General features: G+C 52.1%; 5 protein-coding genes across 5 annotated transcripts; 1 reads left to right on the top strand and 4 right to left on the bottom strand.

The window, feature by feature from the left end:
• Positions 1 to 94: 94 nt before the first annotated feature.
• On the bottom strand, positions 95 to 741 carry E0L32_012140 (uncharacterized protein; the record flags this gene model as incomplete). Its single annotated transcript, XM_031134948.1, has 4 exons — positions 95 to 263; positions 325 to 337; positions 400 to 484; positions 547 to 741. The coding sequence occupies 4 exons, from the start codon at positions 739 to 741 to the stop codon at positions 95 to 97; spliced, it is 462 nt and encodes a 153-aa protein (XP_030999288.1).
• Positions 742 to 1,981: 1,240 nt separating this feature from the next.
• On the bottom strand, positions 1,982 to 2,394 carry E0L32_012139 (uncharacterized protein; the record flags this gene model as incomplete). The annotated part of the gene is made up of 2 exons (XM_031134947.1): positions 1,982 to 2,161; positions 2,215 to 2,394. 2 exons carry the CDS (start codon positions 2,392 to 2,394, stop codon positions 1,982 to 1,984), a joined length of 360 nt encoding a protein of 119 aa, XP_030999287.1.
• A 449-nt stretch (positions 2,395 to 2,843) lies between these two features.
• Positions 2,844 to 4,828, bottom strand: E0L32_012138 (uncharacterized protein; the record flags this gene model as incomplete). Its single annotated transcript, XM_031134945.1, has 5 exons — positions 2,844 to 2,978; positions 3,032 to 3,369; positions 3,420 to 4,420; positions 4,480 to 4,657; positions 4,720 to 4,828. 5 exons carry the CDS (start codon positions 4,826 to 4,828, stop codon positions 2,844 to 2,846), a joined length of 1,761 nt encoding a protein of 586 aa, XP_030999286.1.
• Positions 4,829 to 5,732: 904 nt separating this feature from the next.
• On the bottom strand, positions 5,733 to 7,646 carry E0L32_012137 (uncharacterized protein; the record flags this gene model as incomplete). Its single annotated transcript, XM_031134944.1, has 8 exons — positions 5,733 to 6,080; positions 6,139 to 6,378; positions 6,453 to 6,810; positions 6,877 to 7,041; positions 7,099 to 7,174; positions 7,245 to 7,349; positions 7,400 to 7,424; positions 7,482 to 7,646. The coding sequence occupies 8 exons, from the start codon at positions 7,644 to 7,646 to the stop codon at positions 5,733 to 5,735; spliced, it is 1,482 nt and encodes a 493-aa protein (XP_030999285.1).
• Positions 7,647 to 8,148: 502 nt separating this feature from the next.
• E0L32_012136 (uncharacterized protein) lies at positions 8,149 to 9,447 on the top strand (the record flags this gene model as incomplete). Its single annotated transcript, XM_031134943.1, has 1 exon — positions 8,149 to 9,447. One exon carries the CDS (start codon positions 8,149 to 8,151, stop codon positions 9,445 to 9,447), a length of 1,299 nt encoding a protein of 432 aa, XP_030999284.1.
• Between the last annotated feature and the right edge of the window lie 32 nt (positions 9,448 to 9,479).

The raw sequence follows: 9,479 nt of genomic DNA, 5'->3' as shown, positions 1-9,479 counted from the left end.
TTCCTCCCCCCCCCCCCCCCCCCCCTTATACTCATAATAACAGACGTCTCATCATAAGTGTTGCCCTATCCCACGTCGGTCTCCCGATGCTGATCTAGGCGCAGATGTCGGCCTCCAGGTTGACGGGCTGGGGGCATCCGTAGACCTTGCTCATGCCAGGCGTGCTGTAGCAGCCGGCGTCGTTGGGGCCGCAGTCAAAGACCTGGCAGCCAGGGCCGGGAGTCAGGATGTTGTGCTTGTCAGCGAAGGGGTTGCCCCATTGCCTGCATTCCGAGTTAGTAAAAATATATCCAATCGTTCAATCCAAGCTCTCATGTCACGTACGTGCTGAACTCATCTGGAGGAAAATCATGTTAGCATTTGTTACAACATCCCCGTGGAGAGTCTGCAGATCCTTACAGTAGGCATAGTCCGGGTTCGAGCTGAACGAGTAGCCGAAGAAGAGTGGGCCATCAAGGGTCTTGGTCTTGGCGATCTTGACAGTCTGCGCAGATTGTTAACAATGCTTCTCTCTAAGAACTATCAGATCGAAGGATAACCACTTACCGAGCCAGACGGGCGGAAGTCCTCGGCGAAGGTCTGTCCCGGCGACAGCGTAGTCAACGGGCCGGCAGCGCTGCCGTCGTAGGGGAAAGACTGAACGTAGATCACCTCCTGGCAGTTGTTCTTGACGACGGCCTGCTGGGCGACGACGCCGGTGGCCAGGAGAGCAGCGCTCAGGACAGAGGTGAAGGACTTCATTGTGATAATAGAATAGCTTGAGTGATCTATTGGAAACTCTCGGTTGGGTTGATGGTGAAGGTCTCATTCAGTTCCAAAACGGCGCAGAGCAGTCGGCTTATATACCTGGGACATCGTGACTCGGCCGCACGGGCGACATCTTGGCCAGCGTCATTGTCCGTCACCGCCTTCGGATCTTCGGTATATTTCTTTTGATGCAATCAAGACAAGACACCGCTTGTGATGCCAAAGCAAGCGACGTCCAACATATTCGGAGCCCACCTGGTCAGCAGACCAATTCAATACGAGCCCGAAGAGTCGTATCAAAGAGGGCGAAGTGACGTCGATCACCAGGGATCAGCATAATATACCCCGTTAAGCGATACCATGCCGCTCTTACCCCGGCCCAGATGATCCACAATACAGTGTTTACGAAGCCGTACGAAGCCGGCCTGTGGGGCAGAGGTCAGCCGTTCCTGGTTAGCGAGCTCGTAAAGCCATCCAGGGATTGCCGACTGCCGGCTTACCGCAAGCAGTGGAGCGCCAACGGACATGAGTGTAATGCAACCGCGTTCCAAGCATGACGGCCCAGGGGTGAACCGGAGATTCCTCATAAAGATCAGATAAAGTTAAATTTAGTGCACTAGATAGACTGCATGGCTGGTGTGCAGACTTGAGATGAGATGACACATGAAACGGCAGCTGTGGTGGGCGCAGAAGCAAGCATGCTCGTTGTCTGGCCAGGTTGTATGTATGCTACAACGAAGGAGATTTTTGAACGAGATCGTTTAAGAGTTGAACATTGATACTCTGGCGGGCGGTGTGATGTACCTAACGCCTATGGAAGCCTTTGAAAGTAAGCCCGGACCACCTTTTTCGGAGCTACGATATAGGTAGGTTTGCTTCTTACAAATCTGCGTTGCCAAAGCTGGCAGGACTTCAAGTTTGTGATGCCCATACCTCGAACTGATGAAGGAAGACTCATTCTCTGGACGTTTAACAAAGGTCAGGCAAAACGCAATCATTGTTTGGGATCGACTAAGGTGGCGGAAGAAGTGTCTAACCGTTTTGGGGGTTTCGAATTTGGTGGAAGTCGACTACCTGGACAATGCATTCTCACATGATGGAACTCTAACGTACTCCGAAGAGGCTAATCCTAAAGAGTGAGCATTGTTTCGGATCATTGGTATCGAGTGTCGGATAAATACTTCAAACACCTTTCCTGGGAAAGCTAGGTAGATTTATATAATGCTGTAGTCTGTTATTGGGCAAGCCTCTCGTCTAAAAACTTTCCCAGATCCTTGATGGTTTGCATAGAGGGTGGGTTGGGGACTTTTCCTCTCCACACTTCCTTCCCGTCATTGTAGACAACAATTGTAGGCCACCACACCACCTCCGCCGACTTTTGCACTGCCGTGCCTGGCTCCTCGAGGCCATTCACCTAGAGACATGTTAGTAAACAAATAAACTACCGTGCAAAAGGCGTAGACTTACCTTGAAGAATCTGACATCTCTATTGCCAGTTTTTGCCGCAATCTCCTCGAAGAATGGAGCAATGACCTTGCAAGGCGGGCACTGCGTAGAATAGAAGTCTATGACTAGGAATCCGGGCTTCTTCAACTCGGTATGATAGTCGTCTATGTCCAAGATTTCAGAAACACTATTTGTCGACATTTTGGAGGCTAGATATGGGACAACTCGGGGGATGGATGCACAAGTCCAAAGAGCTTTTATCCACCCGGGCTGGGTGTGCCGCTCTCATAAATTCTAGCAAGGATTCAACAGATCATAGCGAGCGGAATCGATCTGTTAGATGCTTCTTATGTCTATGGTCTGATGAGGGTGGCGCCAAGTACTGGACCCCGCTATGAATCGCCTCACGGTTAGCACGCAATCAATGCTAAAAATGGCCAATGCTTAGCTTATTATTGTCACATCTTCATGCCATCCTTTGCCTATTTTCATTGTCATTAGAATGATTTACTTGGTAAAGAAGGAACCCGATATCTCCAGTGTATGTCTATGGAGTCGCATATTTCAAGGAGTTGTTTCTGATTTGCTTACCGACCTCTGATTACATCTTAATTCTATCAAGCCCAAAAGGGCTTGATCTACATAACCGATTACACTGCAGTTCCAGAGACTGTCGGTTCCTTCTCAGGATGAGTCTCGTCATCTTCATTACCCGTGCTGACCCTAGGGCCCCGATAAGACTCAATTCCTAAAGCCGCAGCCTCCTCGCTTGAAAAAGTCCCGAACTGTTTCGCGTTAGCTCCCGAAGCAGCCGGGAAGGTTGGTGAATGAAACATACCGAATCGTAAGAGTCAACTTCTCCTAGCCCTGGCGGAGGCAACAGAGCGCTTAGTCCCCAATGTGCTAGGAACGAGATGGCATAGCCTGAGAGGAATCCGGTCCAAAAGACCCGAGTCAAGTCCTCAGGGATGGTGTTCTTGGGGTCAACCGACGCCATTCCGCCGATTGAGGGTGCAAATCCCAGGATCCAGGCCGCGTACGAACGCAGATTGAAGCCGTGGAAGAAATAGTATATGCCTTTAGGACTCGGCGTGTAAAGGTCACTCAACTTGACCTTTCTATTACGCACCATATAGTAGTCCGCAGTGAACACACCAACCATGGGTGCTAGGATAACTGAAAGCTTTTAGCTTGTAGGTTCAGAAGGGGAAGACAGTGACACATACTACCAAAGCTATTCAATGCCGCTGTGAACGCGGAAGCCTTTGAGATAATGTACCACGGGTTGAGAGCAATGGAGACAATGGCGATTAGGTGTGAGCCACGCCGGATATTGATGTACTTGGGCAGCAGGCCCGCAAAGTCCATGCCTCCCGACACACCATTCTCAACCGAGTTCAGGGCCAGGATGTTCAGCAGGAGCCCAAGCGCGGTGAAGAATGATGCCGCCCGGAGCTTGGGGTTGTGGTACTGAGTATCAAGCCACAGCTGAACAATATTGGGCGGGTTCCAAAGCCCCAGCTCAGTCACATCGCAGTAGAGCTTGCCGGCAGCCGAGGTGCCCAGGACGCCAAAGACGGGGACCACGAGGCCGAAGAAGAGCACACCAAAGGCTTGACCCCAGATCTGATTCCCCGGCCGGCGCGCAAAGCGGGAGAAGTCTGTTTGGCTCGTCATACCAACGGCGTTGCCGCCAAGGAGAGTCGTAATGCCCCGGACGAAAGCCCAGCCAAGTTCTGATCCCGGCTCGGCCGCCGTTGGGGATTTGATGTACGAGCCGGCACCTCCGGCTGCAGCCATAAGGCCGATTGACAGTCCAAATATAGTGATTGTACTAGTGATGAGAGCAGCGCGCAGGGGTTTTCTCAGGCGATCCGGAGGCAAGTACAGAAAAGGAATGGCTATGACGTTGTAGATGATGAAGCCAACGAATTGCTTGGTTGTCATGGATGCCGAGGCCGGCAAAGTGTTGGGCAAGTTTTGGTAGCCAGGAAATATGGTGGAGAGAATGGTGCTGACCAGCATACCTCCAGTGAAGCTCTGGACGCCATACCATACTGCCGACAGACCACAATCAGCCTCGCGTCCATTGGGACAATGACAAGAGGAACCCCTAGACTTACCGCAGGTTACACCGACACGAATGAGAATAGGTAGCATGGATCCCCATATACCGAAAGTGTAACGAGCCTGGACGGTGTATGAGATGTGCCACACACCACCGATCCTAGGCAGTACCCCGAGTTAGTTTCCGTCTATCACGCATCTGCTGAAGCCGATACATACCATCCAAGGCTGAGCACAATAGCATAAAGGATGACACGCGCAATTATGGTGCACAATACTGCTTGCCAAACACTGAGGCCGAAAGACAGAACAGAAGCAGTCGCTTGCCAGCCATAGATGGTCAGGAAAACAGTGCTCCATAGACCGACAAAGTCCAGATCTCTCCAACGACGTCGGCCTTTGATGAGAAAGGTTAGCTATATCTCTTTCCGTTCGTTGAAAATTCGGGAAGTAGCTTACTAGGCGGGAGGGGAATCAAGTCCCTGTTCTGCCACCGATCCGGAGGTGCATCATTGTCTCCTTGATGCAATTGCACCAGGCGCTTGATGTGTTGAAGCACACCGCCCATTGTGATGACAAGTATGATGACTTTAAAATTTAATTGAGACCATTTATCTAATTTACAGAATTATACACGGTGCTTTTATTCCCATTATGAAGTCTTTCTGTAGCTGGATGCTGGGTGCCTAGTCGAGATGGCGACATTGTTTCGATCCTTGTCGTGCTGTTTCGCATCACGCTAACGTTCTCCATCTGGAGTAGTCGGCCTTGGTGCTGAGACCTTCACTCACTCTCATCTTGTATCTCCTGCGAATCCGTAGTACCTGCCAGTTCGTAGTGCCTGTGTCTGAAGTCACTGGTACGGTGAGTGGTGTCGAGAGACCGGTCCAAACCCGAAAAGACGAGCACGTCGTCTCAAGTTTGTATTGCGTTTCTGCCTCTAGGAGACCGGGGCATCAGGCCGCGTTTGTATCGGCACTGGTCTAGGAACCGACTGGACCGCCTGAGCGATTCTGACACATTGGTCGGCATCATATACTGGTCTATGATGAGCAGGGGATAGTCCCGAGGCCGTGGATCTGGGACCCTTCCACGTGCGCCTGATGAGTCCATCTCCCCACCGCCTATGTATGTATTCAGAGCAATTCTTCAAGCCTCTGTGCGCGAAAATGGCGCAATACTGGGCCTCCTTGTTCCCATGCTTACCCATGCTTTTTTGTGAGGAAGATTATGAAAAAAATCCCGAGGAATCGTCCTGTCCGAGGGAAACGGGGAAACTGTTTGGTGAGAGAAGAAATCCGGGAAATCACAGCAAAACCAAGTAAAGAGATTCAATAGAAACCTTGATGAAGGGCCAGAAACATTTGAATGCCGATACTGGAAGCTACTCTAGAGGACATGGAATGCCTGATCTTCTACCTGGGACAGTACCTCGTTTGTCCCGCATAAAGCGACACGTGACCAGAAGATGTCTAATAGCTGTAGCGAAACAAGGCATCCTCCTTGTCCGTCATGTCGACCTTTTCTTGACCCGGGTCAACACTCTCACTTTGCGCCTTGCGGTCTCGAGCTCTGTTATCAAAATAACAGAGCAGCCAGTACAGAACAACAAGACCCAGGAATATGACCCAGATGACAATGGAGGCAATGAGGGCTTTGAGATAGCGCGGCGGCTCCGTCCAGAGTTGCGGGCCAGCCATGGCGCCGACACAGTAGCCGATGAAGTACATGGTGTTGACAACGGCGCGCTTCGTGTTGCCTTTGACGTTCGATGCGGACAGACTGAGCACTACGGTCATGATACAGGAGATGCTCGAGGCCTAGCAGAGAAGATAATGAGTCAGCATATTGCCATCATGCTCAAGGGAAAATACGTACTAGCCAAGACGCGACAATCATTCCCCACCCAGCACTGGTGTCTAGGACTAGGAGTAGAATGTTGCCAACAAGAGGGACGATGGTGAGCAAGATGATGATGAGTGACCTGCGTCCTGGGAGCAGCCAAATTCCGAAGATAGCAATCCAGATAAACATGAACTGAACAGCACCCGATGGTGAGCCGTAGAGCAAAGTCTGAAAGCTAGTGTAGCCGAGGTTCTTGATGACAAGCGAAGCGAACTATATAGCATCGAGTTAGCGATGTTGCTTGTCATGAAGTAGACAGCTAGCTCGTGTGGGAAGGGTCAACTTACAGTGAGTACAAAGCTGGCCATCGTTGACAAGAAGCCAAAAAGCAGAATTATCCAGGTCTTGGGATCTAAGAGCGCCTCTCGGAGTTGCGAATTCGAAAAGTTGGTCTGATCTCCGCCCTCGCGGTCCATTTTCATTCTCATCTTGACGATACCTCTCTCTTTCTCGGTCAAGAACCAGGCTGTCTCGGGATTAAAAGGGATGACAAGGGTGAAGATGATACCGGCCGCAATGGTAAGGCCACCGCAAATCAGAAACATCACGCGCCAGGCGGCAATGGAGATGCTGCCGTTCTTGCCGATGCCGTACATCATAAGAGATCCGGTTATCTGGGCGAGTGCGTTCATCGAAACCCAAAGTCTGATTTTCAACATCAGCAAAATTGTAATTCTGTCACGAGTGTTACAGAATATCGTCGGCACGTACCCAACACGTTGAGGGTGTTCCCGCTTTTTGTACCAGATGCTTGTCAAGGTGACGGCAGCAGGTTGAACGGCTCCCTCTGCGAATCCAAGAAAGAAGCGCACAGCACTAAAGCCACCAAAGTTGTGCGGCGCGGCGAGACACATGCAAATGGCACCCCATATAATACTAAGTGAAGTTAGATACGGGAGAGGTATCAGTCGATGGGCAGGTGTATCCACTCACATCGAGGCTCCGACAAAGCGAACAAGAGGTAGCCGACTCATGAGGTATATAACGATGGGTTCGGCGGCAAATTGTCCTTTGCATTTATCAGGTTAGCGATGTGGAATGAACAGTTGAAAGAAGAAAGTGCAGAAGGGGATTCTTACCGAAGTAGAAGATCGAGTTGGCCCAGGAATACTCATGGCTGGTCAATTTCAAGTCCTGAAGAAGTCCAAAGACAGATGCATAGCTAAGGCTTTGCTTGTCGAGGTCTGGTCTGTCAGCGTGTCGGTAAATGAACAGTTAGGTCGCTCAGACTTACACTGGAAGAAGCAAACAAGACAAAGCTGCCAGTCGGTCAGAACATTGCCGGAGATGCTGTCTCCACACAGACGCAAACTTACAACAGGCAGAACCGTCATGTCAATCTTTCTCAAGATCCGGCGCTCCTCTTCGGGCGCCCACTCGAGTGTCTCTCCGATATCACCTCGAGTCGGGTCTCCCGCGCCATCTAGTGCCGGCTTCGTCTCCTTCAATGCCAGCTCTGGCTCGGGTTGTGGTGGACTCATGGTGCAAAGTATTCCGTCGACGGTGCTCTCGTTGCTTGAAAGACAAAGGAGTGGCAGAGAGAGGCCAATGATGGCAAGGGTGCAAGATTAATAACTTTGCCAACCCCGGTATCTCCCACACTACCCTGTCAAGGTTCCCCTCATTCGTTTTGTGGCACTGTGCAGATGGTCCCTGGGGATCAGCCGTGAATTGGCTCAGAGCCCCGTTGATGATAAGAAGAGTGGAGAAAAGCGGCAATTTGCCGCATGTCGGCAAACTGCCGCTCCCAGCCCGGAGCATTTGGCGGAGGAGCTTCCCGACGGTATCAGGGCCTTTTGTAAATGAAGATTAGATATGTCTCTGGAGTGACCCCCTCATGTGAGGCCATCCCATGCGATACTAAGCCAAGTTTGGGAAAAGAGGTTGCTGTCAAGAACTTGAACCTCCCCTGATTCTGTGACAGCCTCCAAGCCTCCAACCCTCTTAATCTCCAATCTGCTATCGACAACCAGAGTCTGCCCCATGTCGCCGAATCCGGATATCCGCCCTTGGGCGCGTAAGCCGCAGCACAAGTACATTCTCAAGAATGCAAATATTGTCGATGCTGCTGAAGGCCGAGTGATCCCTGGGCAGAGCGTCTCCCTGGCGGATGGGAAGATCGTGTCTATTTCCAATGGCGCTATTGACGATGCTGGCTTCACCTCTATCGATGCTACCGGCATGTACTTATGCCCGGGGCTGATCGACTGCCACGTCCACATCTCCTTCACGCCTGGTACCGACACGCTGGGCGACCTGTTCGGAGTCGATGCGAGAGAGTCGTACTTCAGGCAGCCGTGGGTCTGCAACGAGATGTTGAAGAAGGGCTTCACGAGCGTGCGAGACACGGGAGGCGCGACTTTCGCGCTGAAGGAGGCCATTGCCGACGGCGTCTTTCCTGGGCCGCGGCTGTTCATCTCCGGCAAGGTGCTCTCCCAGACGGGCGGCCACGGAGACTCTCGCGCCAGACACGAAATCGGCAGCTGTTGCGGGGGTCGGATATCCTCCCACTGCCAGCAGATATGCGACGGGGTACCGGACTGCCTGAGAGCCGCGCGGCAAGAGCTGAGGATCGGGGCAGACTTTGTCAAGGTCATGGCCGGGGGTGGAGTCGCCAGCCCCTTCGACGCCGTATCTGACATACAGTTCACGCCGGAGGAGGTCAAGGCCATCACGACGGTGGCCAAGGGCCGCGGCACCTACGTCACTGCGCACGCCTACACTCCCGACGCCATCAAAATGGCCATCGAGAACGGCGTGCAGTGCATCGAGCACGGGAATCTCATCGATGCCGAAGTAGCCAAGCTCATGGCGGACAACGACGTCTACCTTGTCCCGACACTGGTCGCGTACTCGGAGATGGGCGACAGCCGCTGGGCTGGATTCCTGCCGCCCAAGAACCTGGACAAGAACGCCCAGATCCTAGACAGGGGCCTGGAGTCGCTGCGCATCGCGCGTGATGCCGGGGTGACAACCTGCTTTGGCACAGACCTCCTTGGACCCCTCGTGTCAGCCCAGACCAAAGAGTTTGCTATACGATCGCAGGTGCTCTCAGCGCTTGAAATCCTGCAGAGCGCAACGACCAAAGCGGCTAAACTGGTTCGGCACGAGGGCAGCCTTGGTCAAATCAAGGAGGGATTTATCGCAGACATTCTGGTCTTGAACGCAAATCCGCTCGATGATATCACGATCTTTGACAAGCACACCGAGCACCTATGTACTGTCATCAAGGAAGGCAGAGTTGAGTTCAGTCGCTGGCAGAACTTGCCTCCAGATGTTTAGGGTTAAGCGTTAAAAACCAACACACTTGAAGC

Source organism: Thyridium curvatum (assembly GCF_004353045.1).
Source record: "Thyridium curvatum strain D216 chromosome Unknown NODE_138_length_53537_cov_75.874349, whole genome shotgun sequence".
In the NCBI taxonomy this organism is placed as follows: domain Eukaryota; kingdom Fungi; phylum Ascomycota; class Sordariomycetes; order Thyridiales; family Thyridiaceae; genus Thyridium; species Thyridium curvatum.
This window is presented reverse-complemented; position numbering and strand designations above follow the sequence as displayed.